General features: G+C 42.1%; 4 protein-coding genes across 6 annotated transcripts; 3 read left to right on the top strand and 1 right to left on the bottom strand.

Annotated features, from left to right (window-relative positions):
* Positions 1–961: 961 nt before the first annotated feature.
* LOC109155783 (cyclin-U2-1-like) lies at positions 962–2,027 on the top strand. Its single transcript, XM_019303431.1, has 2 exons — positions 962–1,464; positions 1,601–2,027. Exons 1-2 carry the CDS (start codon positions 1,043–1,045, stop codon positions 1,863–1,865), a joined length of 687 nt encoding a protein of 228 aa, XP_019158976.1. The 5' UTR covers positions 962–1,042; the 3' UTR covers positions 1,866–2,027.
* A 3,003-nt stretch (positions 2,028–5,030) lies between these two features.
* On the top strand, positions 5,031–6,617 carry LOC109155632 (zinc finger protein ZAT4-like). Its single transcript, XM_019303255.1, has 2 exons — positions 5,031–5,965; positions 6,020–6,617. The coding sequence occupies exons 1-2, from the start codon at positions 5,097–5,099 to the stop codon at positions 6,615–6,617; spliced, it is 1,467 nt and encodes a 488-aa protein (XP_019158800.1). The 5' UTR covers positions 5,031–5,096.
* Positions 6,618–7,275: 658 nt separating this feature from the next.
* LOC109155813 (zinc finger protein ZAT4-like) lies at positions 7,276–8,024 on the top strand. Its single transcript, XM_019303467.1, has one exon. The coding sequence runs from the start codon at positions 7,336–7,338 to the stop codon at positions 7,825–7,827; it is 492 nt and encodes a 163-aa protein (XP_019159012.1). The 5' UTR covers positions 7,276–7,335; the 3' UTR covers positions 7,828–8,024.
* Positions 8,025–8,691: 667 nt separating this feature from the next.
* LOC109156114 (zinc finger RNA-binding protein-like) lies at positions 8,692–12,651 on the bottom strand. 3 transcript variants are annotated; one of them, XM_019303949.1, is made up of 3 exons: positions 12,170–12,649; positions 11,280–11,335; positions 8,692–10,014 (listed from the first exon to the last, which is right to left on the bottom strand). In XM_019303949.1, exons 2-3 carry the CDS (start codon positions 11,331–11,333, stop codon positions 9,046–9,048), a joined length of 1,023 nt encoding a protein of 340 aa, XP_019159494.1. In that variant the 5' UTR covers positions 11,334–11,335; positions 12,170–12,649; the 3' UTR covers positions 8,692–9,045. The 3 variants fall into 3 exon arrangements, with proteins under 3 accessions (XP_019159494.1, XP_019159493.1, XP_019159492.1); XM_019303948.1 differs by having other exon boundaries at positions 11,280–12,651; XM_019303947.1 differs by lacking the exon at positions 11,280–11,335 and having other exon boundaries at positions 12,170–12,650.
* Positions 12,652–20,805: the final 8,154 nt, after the last annotated feature.

Here is a 20,805-nt window from a genome sequence, read left to right as displayed (position 1 = left end):
TCGACTTTAATACTTTATACAACAAAATCTAACCTAACAATTTGAAGGGATTGGTAAATAAATTATTAATGTAACTGCAATGCTTAAAAGTCTTGTAGAGGGGTTGTAACTTATTGTTCTCTTGTATTTGACATCACGGGTGTGTCAAGAGGTATGTTGTCCTCCCGTGTGCTATTTTAATCCAAGACACTGCACATTATTGACATATGCATGCATCAAAGTATGTCATTAGGGTCTTTATTATGTGATGCAAGTTAATGAACTGGGTAAGTAGTCTAGTTGGCACGAACTGAATAACTAGAAGTAGTTGTTCTATTGGGCCTTAGCTTGTGCCTAATATAAAACCTGTATTGATGAGATACAAGATACTATATATATATATATTACCTTAAGTTATGGTACCCATGGTGCTTAGAATAATATCAATACACCATCTATGAAACAAAATGCCTTATTCTGATCTGCATGTTTACCGTTCAAGAAGCAACACATGTATAACAAGTTGATCTACTACACTACTTTTGCTTTTGTTATTACTATGTTAGATTTCTCGTAGATTTTATTATGTATAATGTATGGTTAGACTATATTTAGAACTAACACGTCAAACTCAGCAAACCCAATTTGGTGGAATTCAGGTTAATTCAAAAGTAATGAAGACATTAGATGATGACATATGCCTAAAATACAGCAAACTCTAAGGAGTAACAGCTAAGTATGTAGCTAACTAATGATGTTTCTGGCCGGATTCATGGCACAGTGTTAATGTATGAAAGTATTATATGATGATGATGCCATGTTGGGTGGTGAAACATTTATTTAAGCAAAACTTTTGGTGGTGTCCGTGGCCATTATTGCCTTTACAATAAGGAGACAAAAATATTGTATTTTGATATTGACACATAATTATTATATATCTATCTCCCCTTCCTCCCCACTTCCAAATGCAAAATTTTAATTCTTTACACTCTACCTTACCAAACCCCCATCTTCTATAAATTACTTCTGATCTCCATTGACAAAAGCTTCAAATCTGTCTGGAATGGCGGTGGTAATTACAGAAGAAGCTTCAATAATATCTCCAAGAAAGCTTAGGGATGATCTCTACTTGTACGCATACCAGGAACAATCGAGCACTCCACTGGTGATCTCAGTTCTTGCTTCTCTGATTGGGAGGACGGTGACGAGGAACCAGAGAATTGCCAGGAACTTCAGAGGAGCTATGGATATTAATGTGGGATCAACTAAGGTTTTCGAGTGCAATGAGGCGCCGGACATGACGATTGAGTCGTACTTGGAGAGGGTTTTCCGGTACACCGGAGCCGGACCGTCGGTTTATGTTGTCGCCTATGTTTACCTCGACAGATTCTGCCAGCTCCATCCCCAGTTCAGAATTGGTCCCACAAATGTCCACAGGCTTCTCATCACTACCATCATGGTGGCTTCTAAGTATGTTGAAGATATGTAAGTCCAATAGTCTCTGATACCAAATTGAAACATGTGATAGTTGGATTGAAACATGTTAAATTTATGTTTATATATTATATGCTCAACAGTTTGCCGGAGATTTGTTATATGATTGGTTAATTTGGAGATGCAGGAATTATAGGAATTCATACTTTGCAAGAGTGGGTGGATTGACAACAATGGAAATGAACAAATTGGAGGTAGAGTTTTTGTTCTTGATGAGATTCAAATTGCATGTGAATGTGAGTGTATTCCATAGCTACTGCTGCCATCTTGAAAGAGAAGTGGGCATTGGAGGAGGCTACCAAATTGAGAGGACTTTGAGATGTGCTCAAGATATCAAATCAAAACAAAGAGAAGATACAACATTCACCCAGGTTACCAGCTTATTGCTGTAGAAATTAAAACATAGAATATTCATCTGGTGTATGCCCGACCCTTGAATAGTAGATGCGGGTTTCTCTCATTTCTCAAAAAAATTGTATAGAAATAACAATTTTGGTTATAATTATGCGCATATATTCTCCCACACTTAACTATTTATCTCAAGTCGGGTTTTTAATAGAAAGAAACAGGCCACATGTCTGTTATTTAATTCAAAACTACATTATAAGTTAAAAAGGTCGAAAGAAGTTTCGAAGTCATAAATTGTGCATATCACATCTAATATCTTCATAACTTTAAAAGTAATTCAGATTTGACTTGAGTGTTTTGTATCTGATTTGGATTCGAATCAAATCATGTTCAGAATCATTTTGTATGTGTTGATAAGCACTAATTTGAATCGGATTGGAATTGTGGCCATAAGCACTAGAAAAGTCTTCCCATACAAACATGTCTGTAGCTGAGGATCGGAGCTGTACAAACAGCATATATAGATAATGCAATCGGCAGAAAAGGAGACCATAAATCCCATGCACGATATGATGATGGATATATAGGAAGATATAATAATATAAGAAGATTGATATATAGGATGGGGTCAATATAATGTATGGGGCGATTCAATTCTTAATTCATGTTTGGTGTTTTAATGTTATCCACTCGTTGTTTGAGCCTATTATATATATTGTGCTGGTTACAACTCAGCCACTCCCTCTCTATTTTGTCATCATTTGGAATGCCATTCATAAACTATGTGTGTATGTATATACTCCATTAAAATTGAAATAAATAAGTAGAAAATTATAAAGTGTCGATCAACATGATTACCAGTTGCATTGAGTATCGTAACCGATACATTTTTGGGCTTGTAACATGTATTGTAGAGACAATAATGGCAATATTGTTGGAGGCAACCTTGCTGAGTCAGTCATGTAGTTGGTTTGAGAATCACAAAATTTTAAGTCTAGTTCTATGTGGAGTTATCTATTGGTCTTCTTTGTTTAAGTTGATCAATTATCGACAATTTAGCTAGGCTGATTTACTTTAGTGTGGTCTTTTGCCAAGCTAGAATCACAATGCAACCTTCATTCATAACGCACCTTTGTGTAACAATTGCGGATTTTCTCGTAAATCAAAGGGTTGTAATATTGTTGGGCCTTACATTAGATCATTCCCTAAACGAATGTTGTTTGTAATCGCAAATTATGCCGTGGAATCGTGTTCACCGAGAATGGTGAACACAAGTCAAAACGACGTCGTTTTTAGGTAAAAAAAAAAAAAAAAAAAAAATCGCGGATGTGGAGTTAACGGCGCGTTACTGATCAAATTATGAATTTTCTGTTATGAGATTATGAATTTTATGAAAATTCATAATCGCATAACAGAAAATTCATAATCTCACAACTGAAAATTCATAATTTCATAATAGAAAATTCATAATCTTATAACAGAAAATTCATAATCTCATGGTTCCAAAGTGAATGTGTAGGCATGGTTCCAAAGTGAATGTGCAGGCATGGATTCATAATTTATGAATGTCCGTGATTTCGGACGGGAATATGTAGGCATGGTTCCAAAGTGAATGTGCATGCATGAATTCATAATTTATGAATGTCCGAAACTCCGAAATTATGAATGTAATGAAAATTCATAATCTCATAACAGAAAATTCATAATCGCATAACAGAAAATTCATAATCTCATAACAGAAAATTCATAATCTCATGGTTCCAAAGTGAATGTGTAGGCATGGTTCCAAAGTGAATGTGTAGGCAGTCACGTAATTAATTAAAAAAAAAAAAAAAAAAAGATAACGTTGCACTAACACCGTTGGAACCGTGTTCACCATGAATGGTGAACACGGTTCCATGGCATAACGTCTGGTTTGTAATAGTATAGGCCTTTCATATTGATCATTCCATAAGATGGGCCTTAGAGGATAACAATATGGGCCTTATCCCATCCAATTTGACTCTCATCCATTTGATATGGACTTTAATTTATGCCTTCATCCAATAATATATTTGTGTTGGTGATAGTGATTGATTATATATCTCATTGTTATATCGTGGATAAAGGTCCACAATGCTTTGTGGATCCTGATCTAATACACAGAATTTATGTTCATAATACACATACACATAAACACGATATAATGAACATAAATTTTGTTCATTATGAACATGAATTCTGTGTATTATATAGTTGAAGGCACATAAACGCTTAACATAATACACATAATTCATATTTATAATGCACAAAGTCCATGTCCATTATATTGTGTTTTTGTGTATGTGCATTATGAACATAAATTATGTGTATTATGAAGTCAAATTTTGTATATTGGATCAGAATCCACAATGCACAATGGACCCTGATCCACGATATAATTTGTCATATATATCATGACAACAAATTATTCTGTGGATCCAGGTCCAAAATACACAATTTACATACTGAATATTCATAATTTTGTAAAAGGTAAATTTTGAACATTAAGTATGTAAATGGTGTATTTTGGACTCGGATACAATTTGTACATGGTATAACAACTGATATCATGACAAAGAATGATTAAGAAAAGCAAAAACTAACGCAGTTAACATAAGAGCGTATGTAAGAGAGATCAGAGCAAGCGAGAGACGAGGAGAAACGTGGGTGTTTAATTTACTTGGCTTGGAATTGTAGGGAACATGAATGGCTGTTTGGCATGCAGTTAGAAACTGAATTGAACCAACCAATTCGATCAACACCGTAACTCTCACTCTCTCTGTCATTTTACTCTGAGTGGACGGACCAGAGACAAACACTCCTAGCTTAGTCAATCACTTGGTCATCCGATCCCTAATTTTGTTCCGATGATCTTCTCCGCCGTCCCTTGGGCGGCGCCACCACCAACCAACCAACCATTTACTACACTTGTCACCCTCAATCTCACACTCGACCAAACCCATTACCCATTTCTCGATCTCCACCACGAACCAACCAACCAACCATGCATGCATTTTTAATTTCCTCCGATCCTACGAGCTTCAATTCATTTCGCTAAAAACTAGGACTAACCTTAACTCTGCATGTCCTCCCATATATCCTCACCTCACATCCACACAACGGCTTCAACTACAAGAACCAACTTACCATCTCCATGCCATCCTCATCTCTCTCTCTCTCCCTCTCTCTCCATTGTCTTTTATTTCAATTCTTGAATCTTAATTGAATATATATCATTATATTGTCGAAGATATATGGCTTGTATTGATCAAGATGGGGGGCAGCAATCGGCGAGCTTTAAGCATTATTGCAGGGTTTGTAAGAAGGGGTTTATGTGCGGGAGAGCTTTGGGAGGGCATATGAGAGCGCATGGGATCGGAGATGACAGTGCCAACATGGAGGATGATGATCAGGCTAGTGATTGGGAGGAGAAGATGAATGATGGGGGGCCGGGCTTTAAGAGGATGTATCAATTGAGAGCCAATCCCAATCGGTTGAAGAGTGTTAGGGTTTGTGAGAATTGCGGGAAGGAGTTTTTTTCCTGGAAATCGTTTCTGGAGCACGGAAAGTGCAGCTCCGACGACGCCGAGTCGCTGGTGTCGTCGCCGGGTTCCGACGACGGGGACGAGGATTTTGGACGGAAAGGGCCGGGGTGGTCTAAGCGGAAAAGGTCTTTCCGGGCTAAAGTTGGCAACTTTGCCGGTTCCAGCTGCAGCGAAGACGAAGATATCCTACTCGCGAAATGCCTCATTGATTTGGCGAACGCTAGGGTGGAGGCGGCGGAGCAGGAAGTTGAGTCCAGCGCCGCCGCCGCCGCCGCCGCGGCGGTGTTTCTGGCTCCACTCGCCGCCGCTAGCCGGCCGCGCGTGGACAATAAGGCGAAAGGGACTATGGCTTCTTCTTCTTCTTCTTCTAAAGGGCTGTTTGAATGCAAGGCCTGCAAGAAAGTTTTCACTTCACATCAAGCTCTGGGCGGCCATAGAGCCAGCCACAAGAAAGTTAAAGGATGCTACGCCGCCAAACAAGACCAAATAGATAACGTCGACACTTTACTAGGCGACGATAATGATCTAACAACAACCCACGACGATTATTTCTTCCCACCACCTTCCAAAACATCCTCGTACCACCTCCAGCTGGAACACGGCTCCACATACGCCGCCGGAGCTTCCAAAAGGAAATCCAAGGATCACGAATGTTCCATATGCCACCGTGTTTTCTCCACCGGACAGGCTTTAGGAGGTCACAAAAGGTGCCATTGGATCACGTCATCTGCAAATTCCAATTCCCCAGAAACCTCCGCCCCCCCTAAATTCCACTTCCAAGAACAGAAATCCTCCCTGCAGGCGGCGGCCGCCCTCGACCTCAATCTCCCCGCCGGCGACGACATGAACGGCGGAATAAGACGGGACCCCCGGAACCCGTTTAGCTTCGAGGTATCTACCGACATTCATCTCCGTCCCTTCACTATGGACACCTCCAGAGACTACCGGAACCATCCTCCCAATAACGACGACAACAACGACTACTACAACAACGACAACAACATTATTATTGACGATGAACACCAGAAAATCGCCGCCGTTTCTGCCCATGGCGGCTCTAAAAACCTAGATGATGATGATGATGAAGAAGAAGAAGAAGCAGCGGATAGTAATAATAAAGTGGAATTAGCAAAGCTCAGTGGGCTGAAAGAAATGAATAGCATTAATAAGCAGGGCAATGCTTCGCCATGGTTGCAGGTTGGAATTGGATCAACTTCTCAACTCCAATAGGATATATATATATATATATACCTTATAACATTAAGTATAATCCTCTTCCATATAAGCAAAAGCTCACTAGCCATTTTTGCGATACTTGATCGATCATATGATCATTAATTTAAATGTAAATTTTGATTTTTTTACACCCATTTCAATTGGGTACGGTGTATGTAAATGAGGAGTTCAATGAGTATTATTATTTAATTATTTTTATCATATTAAGCAAGATCTTGAAATATATATATATATATATATATATATATATATATATATATATATATATATGTTGGGATTAATTATAAAGTCTAATAAATTTATAGTGGAAATTTGTAAGAGTACCAAATTTTTCTCAATAATATTATTTCTTTATTTGATGGCCGGATAATTATCAAGATTTGGTATACTTGGATTTTTATTTTATTTTCCATATGGGGTAAACCGAAATCAAAATACCAGATTTTTTTCTTTTTTTGAGAAATTATTATATATATATAGCTGTAGGAGTGGAAAGAGGAATGGCTGTTGCCTGTCACCTACTCCTTAGTTCCCTCTCTCTTTACACTTCTTCAAAGAAACAGACACTTGAACTGAGTAAAGAAAACAAGAAACCGGAGAGATAATTTCTTGATTTTTATCAGTTTTGTTTGTTGTTTTCTCGTAAATGGAGGAACATAAGTGTAGGATTTGCTCAAAAAAATTTGTGAACGGTAGAGCTTTGGGTGGGCATATGAGATCTCACGTCTGGAATCCTTACATGCAGAGAACTGCCGCCGCCGCCGCCGCCGGCGACGACAGCGAGACGGAGGCGGTGAGTTCAGTCTCGGACTACTCGCCGGAAGAAGACGGAGCTTACTGCTTGATGATGCTGTCCAGAGACAAGTGGGCTGACGAAGAGAGCTCCCAGCCGGCGGGCTCCGGCGAGGTTAAGACGACGGCGAACGGCAAGAAGAAATACAGATGTGAGAGTTGCCGGAAAGTGTTTAGATCTTATCAAGCGCTGGGGGGTCACAGAGCCAGCCATAAGAAGATCATCAAGCGCTGTGATGATGATGAAAATGTACTTGTAGGGGAGAATAATGGGGATGTGGAGGAGAAACTCCATGAATGCCCTTTCTGCTACAGAGTGTTTTCTTCTGGCCAAGCTTTGGGTGGCCACAAGAGATCACATTTCACCGCAGCTTCAGCTTCAACTTGTTTGCTTTCCCCTTCTACCAAATAAGTGTTTTCTGCAACTTGTTTTCACTGCATCTTCCTGCTTGCTGTGTTATTCGACAACCAAAGTTATTGCTTTTTAGAGTAGAAACGCCCATGGAAAGATGGTTACAATTGTGTGACTTAACCATAACATTTGTTATCTAAAAGGATGAACTTTATTTAGATATATAGATCAGAGTTTTCTGTTGTTTCTCATGCTGTTTTTTGTTGAACCTCATTACAGCAATGAATGATTGAGCTTCAATTATTATATAATTAACATGTTTTCACCGTAGGGATTGTTTACACTTAGTAACCACAATATTCAAAGTTTAAGCTAATCAACTGAGCATTCTTGATTTGAGCCGATCAGCAGCAGATTAGCTATGGACATTCAACTATGAGCATTTTTTATTTGAGCCGATCAGCAGCAGATTAGCTATGAACATTCTTGATTTTAGCCGATCAGCAGCAGATTAGAGTCGATCAGCAAATTAGCTATGAACATTCTTGATTTGAGCTGAACATTCTTGATTTTAGCCGATCAGCAGCAGATTAGAGTCGATCAGCAGATTAGCTATGAACATTCTTGATTTGAGTCGATCAGCAGCAGATTAGCTATGGGCATTCTTGATTTGCGTTGATCAACATAGATATATGGGCATTCTTGATTTGCGCTAATCAACATAGATATATGGGCATTCTTGATTTGCGCTAATCAACATGGACATTCTTGATTTGGGCAGATCAACTATGTATGTTTTTAGTGTTAAAAAAAGGCCAGTCAATTATGTAGTTTACCTCTTTATAGTCACTTAAACATTTGGTTGGATAGCAGTTGTGGACTTTCTTGTAAAAGAAGTGTAAAAGTTTTGAAAAAATATGTTACTTGGGAGAATTTGAGAAGTTCTTAAAACGTGTTACGATAAATTGTTGTTCCTATGACTAAATAACACTTATATGTGGCTTTTATACTCTTAATTATTTTCCCATGCTGTCTGAAAAGACTCTAGAAGCCACATTCACACTGTATCTAACAACACTGTTACATGAAGTTCCATCTTGGCTGTACCAGAAGTAGCAAGCTCCTTACAAGAATCTGACCACCATCTAATCAGGACACACTAGTAAGTTAGTTATCAGTGAAATGACCCTAGAAGTTGAATTCTTTCTTGGTAGCAATTCTCTTTTCTAAGGCTCACCCTGAAACAAAGGGGTCATTACTTCTGGGCACAGGCTTCATCTACTGGCTTTGAAACTGAGGACTAGGATCTTGATGGTCCAGAGACTGCAACATGGGAGGCGGCAAAGCTGCTGCTGATGCTTCTTGACCTTGAGGGAGGAGAGAAGGTGCCGGTTGAGTCAAAAAGGCCTGACCACCAGGAATATTTTGCTGCTGAAGATTAGGATCCAATGGAGTAGCCAGACCTGGGTTAGGTTGGGGAAGTGCTGGGTAAACTGGTTGTAGAGCCGGATATAATGCTTGGGTTGCTGCTTGTCCAAGCACTGCTTGTGAATCCTCGAAGCGTTTCCGGTTTGATATATGCTTCTTTCCCTGCAGATGACTTTGGAAAACAACTTGTGACTCACACGTAACATTACAGAGCTCACATATTAAAGGGATTTGTTTAGGTTTAGGAGGCTCAGCGGGTTTTCTTCTTCCGTCATGAGATCTCAATTTCTTGCCCCCTCGTCCACCAGGACCACCACTTGTCTTGCGCTTGGGCCCACGTCCTTGACTCTCTCCGGGATCTCTTGTTGATTCAGCTTTTGGAAGCTCAGGTTCGGCTTTGTTTTCTTCTCCAAGAGCCTGGGATGGCAAATTCTCTTGAGGTTGCTGCTCAGATCTTCCATTAACAGTCTCGATAGATAAATTCCCTTCGGGCGGCACCTCAGATCCCTCTGTTGCTTTAGGCTGATACGCAACTTCTGCCTGAACTTGAGAACTAGTTGGCTGCACATTGTGTCCCGCAGCCATTACTCTCTGCAACTCTTCCTGAACTTTCACGTTCTTTTTATGTTTCTTTCCATTTTTGTGCTGTTCAAGAATTTCGGGGGTGTTGCACTCAACCCTGCAGAGTTCGCACCATGCCATACGAGGCGGCCAGACTGGAGCAGGAGGTTGCGGAGCCTGACCCCGACGGCCACGGCCAGCTCCTCGGAAGATTTGGCCACCTCTTCTACCTCTGCCTCTATGTGAAGGTTGCAAGATCTGTAAAATGACAAAATACAAATTAAAGAATAGAGATAACATAAAAATCATGTGTCCAGATATATAGTGACAATTAATAGAATGGAGAGAACTTCACAGCATCAAAACAAACAATAATGATCAAAGAACAAGGAATCTATCAATAGTTATCTGGTGAGTTTTCAGTCACAATTCATAATATAAGCACATTTACCAGTTTAAACTGTTCAACTCAGTAAAACTCAACACGAAGTCTTGGAGTCCATGAAACCAATAAGGAAAAAGTAATATCCTACCAAAATGGAAGATCACTTGAGTAATGAAAAAAACTTAGTCATGAGAGATTAGTGACAACCAGAAAAGTACATTTTAGGATATGGAACTCGTACTTGGCTTGCCAACATTCTATTGATACAATTATACAAGTGTTATGACATAAAACCTTCACTACCAGGCAAGCACAAAATGAAGAAAAAAAAATCAAATCATTAAAATGTGAAAATGCATTTATTTCAGTTCCCCTTCACACCGCCACTGAAATGGCAAAATCAATGCTTCCAATTGGTTCCCAAAGCAATACTATTAACATACATAATGGCTCAAACTTCAAAGACTCCTATGTAATGGCCATCAGTTCCTCGACATTACCTGCATGAGTAAGATTATAGCACCTACACACCACATGATTTTTTTCAACTATCCAGCAAAAACAGATACCTATTTAATTTGTACCCTTTAGGTCAGGTATTTTGACAAATACCATCCCTTCCCTGTAAACTCTACTTAGATATAATATTCAACCTTCGGCCATAAAGTACAGCCAGATGTGCAAAGATTTAAAAAATAAAAAATCCTAGCTAAATATAACTTTTAACTCTCAACCACCAATTGTAACAGTTCAAGTGCGAGGGGGGTTGTGAGACCTAAAAGGAGTGATGCAATAGCCAATATGCTCAAAAGAATTCCAGGGAACCCAGAATCTCCCTAATCATGACTTCTGTCACCAGAGAAAAAAAAAACACTTGAGGTAATATCGAATGTTATATTCTGCAGAATGAGGTCCAACATTCATTGCAACACTTGATTGAATGTTTTTATGGTTCATAAGGCAACTTGACAGAAGCCCAGAATTAAATATTTCAATATTGAAGCAATGACTGATGAAACCAAATCCAGTCACCCTAAGTACGCACCCACATAAGAAGTGGGTTGGTTGGAGGGAAACAAAAGAAAAGTAAAATTGGAGTACACTCCAATAGAATTATAACTGTGTTTTGCGCCTGTACCATCTCAAACACCATCAAAATCTTCAGTGAATTCCAACTCTTGTGACTAACCATTTCTGCAAAGGACAAAGAAAACTTTAAGTAGGATTGTAAGGGAAAAAAGTAAACTGAGCCATGTAATAGGCTGTTCAAGCTTGGTTTTTGACAATATGCAAGCTGGTTTGCACTTGAGTGTGAGCTTGAGGCACTCAGTTGCCAAGACACATGCTCACTTTGTTCAGCTTTTCTAGCAGATATATTGGCCATTCAGCTCAGCTAATTATGCCCCTAAGTCTTTGAAGAGAAAAGATACACTTCTTATGAACAGACAATTGATTTCCAGGTTCCAAACAAGCTCATTTAGAGTAATATGGCATCTTGTATAATTAGCTGAGCAGAATAGTCATCACATGGATTGCTCAAGTTCCACTCCTCTTTTGCAGGACTCAGCTTGTATGAGAAACAACGATACCAAGCTCAACAGTTTTGTTTATACAAACAAAAGGACAGCAAATGATTAGGAAGACAACCTATTAAACCAAAGTTGAATCTCCTCCTAATCCTTCATTCCTTCTCTTGCTCTACTATTTTATATTTCCTTCTTTTCCATTCAATTCTCAAGATGTTAATACCCAATATAAGGGGAAATTAGAGGTTGCTTAAATCTCAGATGATGAGTGGAATTCCATAAACACACATTTCAATCCAAAGTTCCAATTTTTTATGGGAACATTCCAATAGAATTATATCAAAACTTTCAATCTGAAACACCAAAACAGTATTCTAAATTCAAGTCCGGTATCAGACTCATCACAATCCAGACCCAAATCTGCATCTTAAAACGAAATACCTAAATTGCCTCATCAACAAATCACGACAAAATTACATAGCTATACAATAAAAAACCATACCTGAGCGGCGGAGGTCCCAGTGTGAATGGCAGCCCCGGATCCGTACACTGCTCCATATTCCACTCCCTGAGGTTGTGGCGGCGGGGGGTAATAAGAATACTGGTACTGGGCGGCGGCTGCTGGGTCAGATTGCGGTTGCGGCGGAAACGGTGCCGCGGGCGGGTGTGTAGAGGTGGTTGGTTCCTGCTGGGGCTGCTGGTAATAGGCAGTGGAGTAGTCATAGGCCGCTTGCTGCGCAGCATCGTAGTATACGTACTGATAGGAGGGCGGATAGTAAGCATAGGTTGATTGATCGGGTTCGTATGTATACGAGGGAGCTTGGATTTGTACAGACGAGAGTGTGTTGTATGATTCTGAGGAAATCTGCTCCGGGCGATGAGGATTCTGGGATGGATCCATGGGTTCCATGCGATTCCCTTCTACTGTCGTTACAGGATCCAATTCATGGGGCCTTGCTCTTTAGGGTGGAATGGTGTCAAGCAATTACATGGTAACAATTTTTTTATTTTTTATTTTTGAGAAAATTCGCAGTACCTATATTTGTGTTATTGTGTATTGGGTAAATTATTTTTATGTGTCAAATTTGTAAATCAAGGGATAGGTTACAATGGGTGTGCATTTAGTAACCCTTGTTGCGATATATATAGCCCACAAAATTACATAAATGTACACGAGTAAACTTTGTTCTTATATAATAACTCGTAAATCACAAAATAAAGAAAAGGTAAATTGTAATGTAAGAGGATGTTAACAATAATTCAATTGTTGATTTTCATGTGTAAGAGTTATGCTCAATTCGCTAAGTCACTCCTTTCGACTTTTGGGATAACTCTTTTATTTTGTTGATACATACATTTTGTTGTGTTTGATAATTAGCAAATACGTAGTAATCAATTGTGTTAATCAAGAGTATATTAGGATTTTGAATATTAAGTAATATACTTTTCTTGTTTCATTTTAACTGTCATGTTTTTTTTTAAATAATCAAAATGAGGGGAGACCCTGAACAAGAGAGGTTATACTCTCTCTCTCTCTCTCTCTCTCACTCTACGAGCACAAGTAATGCCAATCTTATTATTGTAGATGAACACTTCCATCCGACCATTCCCGGTGGTGCCTCTCTATGGCCGGTCCACTCATTCCCTTGGTTTACACTCATATTTGACATATAGTCTTCAAGAGATTTATTTTTCGAGTTAGAGTTAATACCATATGGAGTTTTCTGATTAGTCATAATATTTTAAATTGACCAGTCGTGGTCCTTCGACTTTCAAATTGTTATCATTCGTGGTCAAGTTAATCACCTATGGTCATTTAACTATCAACTTTGAACAACACATGGTCCTAACAGGAAGACCATGGTTGATTAATTTTGTAAAGTTGAATGACCATGGGTAGTTAACTTGGATCACATATGATAACAATTTAAAAGTCGAAGGATCAATAGTAGTCAATTTAAAAGTTTAAGACTAAACGTGACAAAATCACTATATTCAGAAGAACCCATATGACGCTAACTCATGTTTTTATCAAAATATGTCAATTCCTTTCCTGCCACGTCTCCAGTCCCTCTATATGTCGCCGCATTGGCCCCAACATTGTTCTTTCTATAACCCACCCCACAATTTCCATTGCATTGACCCCCTCCATATAATTGTCACGTTTAGTTTATCATTAGTCCATACTTAAAGTCAATAATCAAAGCCTCTTAGGTTATTATTATCCATAACACTTTTAAATGTGGACTGCATACATCCACATCATCAAATTCACAAAATTCTCATTATTTTTCATGAGTCACACTACATGTATTCCATATTTATACTCTCTCACTTCCGTTATCTTTTTTTTTTTTTTTTGTGAAAGGGAGGGACCCTCCAGGTCCCGAGGATTAACGCAGCCTGCTGGTAGCAATGTTGCGAGCATCACGATCAAAAAAAACCACGCAGACCGCCAGAGGGGTGGTCTAAGATGGAAGAACCTCAATCGCTTAACTGCCCCATGTTGGCTATGAAGTCGGCACAATTGCCTTCCTGGAAGATGTGACTGACCTTGATATCAAGAAACTGAGCTATGAGAAATTTGCAATCAGAAATAAGTGTATCAACTTATGGATTGGAACGTGACGTATTCTCTAAGGCTTGTAGCATGGCTTCTGAATCGGTCTCGGCCACAAGTTCTCACTTCCATTATCTGATGTGACAATTAATGATTAGTTATTTTCATCATGTGAGTTTCAATGAAAATGTCAACATAAAAAATTTGTGAGAAGGAGTCAAAGTTGGAAGTATGAGTAGTATTTTACATTTTTCTACATCAATACAATACTTTCTTACTTTTCATAGCGATTTCCCTTTCGCATTACAATAATAAATTAATATATTTTCAATAAATAAACAGTACTTAAATTTTAAAAGTACAAAACTGCTACCACATAGCATTAAAAGAGCCATTTGACAACAAAAACTACAAGTTGCAAGCTTGCGTGTGAAAAATAAAGAAAAATTTAATAACGTCACTCAAGTTAGTTTGATTTTTTTTTTTTTTTTGGTCAAGAAGAGGGTGTAACCCAACGAAGCCTAAAAAGCGACGTTCAAATTATCTCTCCCTCGATGAGCCTTGCGAGGGTACTTAGCGCCGACACGATCCTTTTGAATGGCATCCCGAAGATCCATAGGCTCGTCTCTCAAAACACATAGGCCAATCTGGTTGGAAATGGACATCGTGGCAAGGGCGTCCGCCACCTTGTTTTGCTCTCTGTACGCATGCTTATATTCCACCTGCGCCAGGTCCACAGCTTCACACAAGCAATGTCCAATAATGTTATTTCGAGTCGCGTCACCCATTTTAATGCTCTTCACTATGGCGATTGCATCACCTTCGACGATGAGCTTATCCACCCCCAGTTTCTTTGCAAGCCTGATGCCTTGTAGGATAGCCCAAGATTCTGCCTCTTCAATTTTCCCCCTCCCGATGTTGCACATAAAGCCTCCGCGCCAGACCCCTGTATGATCACGCAAGATACCTCCACACCCGGCTTCGCCACTATTCTTCCTGCATCCGTCGACGTTTATCTTCCACCAGCCCTGCGGAGGAGGCTCCCAAGCCACGGCGGACTCATGAAGGTGGTTAGAGTGCCTACCCGATGGCCTGCCTCTCGCAAAAGCCGCACTGACCTCCGCATCGTAATTCGTAATCCAGGCTCTCCGTTGTGTTAAAGTAGTCGTAACTTGCCGGAAGACTTCATCATTGCGCCACCTCCACAGCCACCAGAGCCGGATGGCAAAACGTTCAGGCCATCCCACATCAAACCCCATGCTAGCCTCGGCCCTCAGGTTCGCAGCGAACCAATCGTGCCAGCTTAGTCCACTGAGCCGCTCCACTATACGCCTTGGGAGTGCGGATTCCCAAGTCTCCCTCGCTATCGGGCATCGGCGGAAGAGATGGTGCAGATCCTCCGGCATACCTGCACAACGGAAACAATTTATATCAGTCGCTATATGTTTTCTGACTCGTTCAGTGTTAGTTAGGATTCGCCCATGTTTAACCAGCCACAAGAAAAAGTTAATTTTCCCCGGCGTACGGAGCTTCCAAATGATTTTCCAGTCCGGGTCAGAAGGTGTCGTCCCGGTTTGCTTAACCAGTTCGTATGCCGATTTGATCGAAAACTTGCCACTTTCCGTCAAACCCCAGCCTGGCCTGTCTGGCACACTGTCCCCCGCCAACAGTACACTCGCCAACCGTTCCATCGTCTCTCGTGGTAGAACATGTTCCAGTTTGTCCCACTTCCACCCATGACTGCTATCCCAATAGTCCGCCACATAAGCGTACAGGTCCGGAAGGCCGATAGGACGAAGCATCTGATCATATAATGGTGCCGGAGTTAGCCAGCTGTCCATCCAGAACCTGGTGGATTTCCCGTTGCGTACCAAACGGATCAGTCCATTTTCCATAAGTCCCCATGTAGCAGTTATCCCTTTCCAGACATTAGAAGTCTTCTTCCTATCCACGTCCGTTGTGCTAAAGACCCCGTTCCTTGCGTACTTTGCTTCAAAAAATCTAGCCCATAAGCTGGATGGCTCAGATCTGAGTCTCCATCCTAGTTTAATCATATAGGCCTTATTAAGATCATGCAGGCGCCTGAGTCCTAGTCCCCCGACTTCTTTTTCGGAGGTCACCATGTCCCAGTTAATGAGGCTCATTTTATTGTTTCCCTCACTATTGGACCCCCAGATGAACTTCCGGGTTCTTTTCTCCAATTCCATGCATACGCTTTTAGGGAGGTATGCCGTTTGCATAGTATAGGCAGGTATTGCATTCAAAACTGATTTAGCGAGCACAAACCTTCCCGCTGTGGTAAGCGTCTTCGCCTTCCAGCCTTCTAGGCGCGCTGAAATTCTTTCCAGAAGTCCGGAGAATGTGCTGCACGTGGCGCGACCATGAAGAGACGGGACACCGAGATATCTCCCTAAGTCTTCAGTTGCGTCGATGCCAAGCTTGCTAGCTAAGGCTTCTACTCGGGCTGGATCAGTATTGCGTGAAAAGAAAACATGAGATTTACTCAAGCTGATTTTCTGCCCCGAAGCCTTGCAGAATTTCTCCAGGCACGCTTGAATGACCTCCACCTGCGCAAAAGTGGCCTCCGCAAAGAGGACCATGTCGTCTGCAAAACAAAGGTGAGACAGGATAGGACCGTTAGTATTAAACTTAACACCTTTCCAATTTTCCTTACCGACTTCCGAGGCAATGAGTTGACTGAGACGCTCCATGCAGAGTACGAAAATGGCGGGGGACATTGCGTCTCCCTGGCGGATACCTCGTCCAGGACTGAACGGATTAAGCCGCTCACCATTCCAAGCAACGGATAACTTGGCCGTGCGGATACAGGTCATGATAGCCCTAGTCCAATCCTCCCTAAAACCCTCTTTCTCGAGGGTTTCTTGGATGAAATCCCAAGAAAGACGATCATAAGCCTTTTCCAGGTCCAGCTTTATGGCCATGAGTCCAGTATTTCCTTTTTTGATACGCATGGTGTGCATTGCCTCTTGATATATAATAATATTGTCCGTGATTTGCCTGTCCGGTACGAAAGAGCTTTGGTAAGGCCCCACAAGCTTTGGCAGGACCGCCTTAAGCCTGTTAGTAATAGTCTTAGTTATAATTTTGTAGCTCACATTACAGAGACTGATAGGCCTGAATTGCCTGATATTTTCAGGGGCTGTCACTTTTGGAATCAGGACAATGAGAGTATCATTCGTGCCTTCTGGAATATATCCTGTAGAAATAGCCTTGTGGACCATCTCAAAAATTGCATCGCCCGTGGCCTCCCACATTTGTTGATAGAAAGCTGCCGGGAAACCATCAGGCCCCGGGGCCTTGTAAGGCTTCATGTCTGAGAGAGCTTTGTGGACCTCTTCTTTCGTGACTTGTCTATTGAACATGTGCCAGTCAATATCGGGTAGCTGGGGGAACGCCGCCCCAAGATCGCCCCTCAAAAGATCGTCATCATCTCTGGCGAAAAGATTGGCATAGAAATTCTGAACGAGATTTTTGATCTCATGTTCCTCCGTAATCCATGTCCCTTGGTCATCTAACAGCCCCAGAATTTTGTTCTTGGACTTACGGATAGTTGCGGCCGCATGGTAGAAAGCGGTGTTTCTGTCTCCTGACACTATCCAATCCTCGCGAGACCTCTGAAACCATAGCAATTCCTCCTGGTACAAGGTGTCTTCTAGTTCTTCCCGGAGCTTCACTTCCAGCTTAATCAGACCTTTGTGATAGCCCCCCTCTAGCTTGCTCTGAATACCCCCCAGCCTGGCAAGAAGAGTCCTTTTGCGTTTGAAAATATTCCCAAAATCAGACTTGTTCCATTCCGCTAGCTTATTCGCTAGGGACAAAGTATTGCTTGGAAATTCACTGGCGTTATTCCAAGTCTGGTCCACTACCTTTCGCATATCTGGGTGTGTGAGCCAGGCTGCCTGGAACATGAACCGAAGCGGCGTGGTTCTTTGCCTATCTCCTTCAATTTTAATCAAAATCGGGGCATGGTCCGACGCAACACGAGGAAGGTGAGTGACATATGCTTCTGGGAAGGTAATCCTCCAACCCGTGTTACACATGGCCCTGTCCAGGCGGGCGCCCTCGATACGGTCACTTGTCCCATCTTTGACCCAAGTCAGCTTCGGTCCAGAGAAACCCAGATCTATAAGCCCCTCCTCCTGAATCCAGCAAACGAAATCCGAGCTGCGCTGGGAAGAGAAGGAGGCATAGTTCATAGTATCCTCCCGTTGTGTAACGGCATTAAAGTCCCCCGCCACCAGCCAAGGTCTCGCAATAGACCTATTTGATTGTCTGAGGTCGCGCCAAAGACGACGTCGGAGGTGGTGGGCCGGACTCCCATAAACCGGAGCAAAAAACCATGGTGGGAGTCCCCCTTTAGTAACCTGCAAGAGAATAAATTGCGGATGAGTAAAAAGCACGTTAATTTGTACCGGGTCTTTCCAAAAGACCCAGATACCCCCACTAAAACCTAAAGCTTCGACTCGGACCCAGTCGGAAAACCCTAACTGTGAACAAATGGTGTTGGCTTGCGAGCCTGACACTTTTGGTTCAAACAACCCCAAAATGCAAGGTTTATGCATTTGTAGCAGGTTTTTAAGGGTACGAAGGAAACGTCTTCCACTCGCCCCTTGGCAATTCCAAAGGAGACAATCCATAAAACTTAAAACAAGAAAGGGAGTAGGAAAGATCAAACCATGAAAAAGAACACAGCAGGCCAAGGTCCAGCACACTCATCTAACGTTGTGTGCTCTCTCGAGCTCACGGTTCGCACCAGGCCCATCATGGTCCATGACCACGTCTCCTTCGTCATCTAGGTTCTCCGGCGGGTCAGCGTGGTGTTCTTTGGAAGTCTGCCAGACTGGAGATGGTAGATCCCCAGCTGTCTCACCCAAAAACACCCTTGAAGAACTGATCACTAGTCCGCCTTGCTCTCCCCTTATGACCACGTGTTCGTCTTCTTCTGCTGCACGTCTCGTTCCTACCGCCCCTTCCCGCCGGGTTCTGTTAGATGATACTCCCCCTTTTGCCGGTGGTCTCCGCGCCTCACTTGGGTAATTTTCGATTTGCTTCCCCGAGGCAATCACGTTCGGCCTCCTATGCTTCCCATGCAGCACCGGTGCTGGCGTGTGATTACGTGAAACTGCCTCCTCCCTTGCATTCACTCTATCCTCGCTTGGTCGCACATCATCATCACCCGCCTCTACTCGCTCCTCTGCATTCTCCCCATCATCCCCCTGAAAAGATAGAGGTGCAAATCTAGATACCTGGATTCCTCCATCCTTTATTGCGTGCATATGCTGGCCTCTGTCCCCTGAAACCTTCTGGATTTTACCCGCTGGTGGAGCTCTATTACGCGGGCGCCGGCTAGGTGCGATCATCCACTCCCCGAAAGGTGCATCTCCGACCTGGATCTTTTGGTTCTCCATAGCTCTGTTTGCCACCTCCTTAGTCTGTGCCGCTGCCTCCTCACCGTTACCAGTCTCCGATTGGGGTGCTGGCTTGTGGACCGTCGGACACGTCTCTGGCGCATGGCCGTAGACGCCGCAAGTAAAACACACCAAGTGGATACCTTCGTACGCCACTGATCTGACTTGGCCTTTGTATTTGAATTTCGATATAAGAGGCTTCGTTATATCGACTTCCACGCAGATTCTGGCAAACATTCCCCTCGACACCAAGCTTGTAGCTTGATCCACTCGGATTGATCTTCCGATCTTATTCCCCAACTTCCTAAGAAATATAATGTTATAGTACTCAGCAGATATACAAGGTATGCGAGCCCATACCAGAACTTTCTGCGTGTTAGCGGTGTATGGATCAAAATCAGGCTCCCATGGTGTCACTATGAGGTAGTGGTCCATCACCATCCACGGTCCTTCGAACATTGCAAACTCCATATCATCCTTCGACCCAAAACGTACGAGAAAGTAATCGTTCGCGATGGCAATGAGATCCATGCTTCCGTTTGGCTTCCACATCAGATTTAGTCTCCGGAGAAGGTACGCATACCCAACACGCCTGCCCATCACCTTGATGATGAGTGTCTGCCTCCACGGTGCGCGGATCATGTCTAGCTCCTCCTGTGTCATTCGAATAGTGGGGCACAACGGATCGTCCTCCTCCTCGTCACCTATCTCCTCTGGATTCCCGTCCATCTCTTCACATATAGGTAGGCTGGGTGGAATCGCCTGGCCTGTCACACTTTGCGCGTAAGTCCTCTGGGACGTCATGGGTACCTGCACAGAAACAGGAAGCGTTAGAGATGGTACATCATCCTCATCGCCCGCATCTCCCTCTACCATCTCCTCCACCGGAGTTTCGTTAACAATATCCACATCTGCCCGCTCGTCTCCATCATCTGCCCCGTCCATCCCTTATCTCGCCGGCTCCCCGGAAGAACGTTTGTGCTTCTTCGTACTCCGCTCAAGGAGATCGCGATCCTCCTCCGACCGTTGGCTAGAGAGCATTTCGAAAAAACTCTTTCCCACAATTTCAGATTTTACTCAAGTTAGTTTGATAGTTAGCTTGCAAATTATAAAATTTCATTTTAAATTTAATTCCTTGTGAGAGTTGTC

Source organism: Ipomoea nil, unplaced genomic scaffold (genome assembly GCF_001879475.1).
Source record: "Ipomoea nil cultivar Tokyo-kokei standard unplaced genomic scaffold, Asagao_1.1 scaffold2704, whole genome shotgun sequence".
In the NCBI taxonomy this organism is placed as follows: Eukaryota; Viridiplantae; Streptophyta; class Magnoliopsida; order Solanales; family Convolvulaceae; genus Ipomoea; species Ipomoea nil.
The sequence above is the reverse complement of the archived record's forward strand: the minus strand, read 5'-3'. Positions and strand labels throughout refer to the sequence as shown.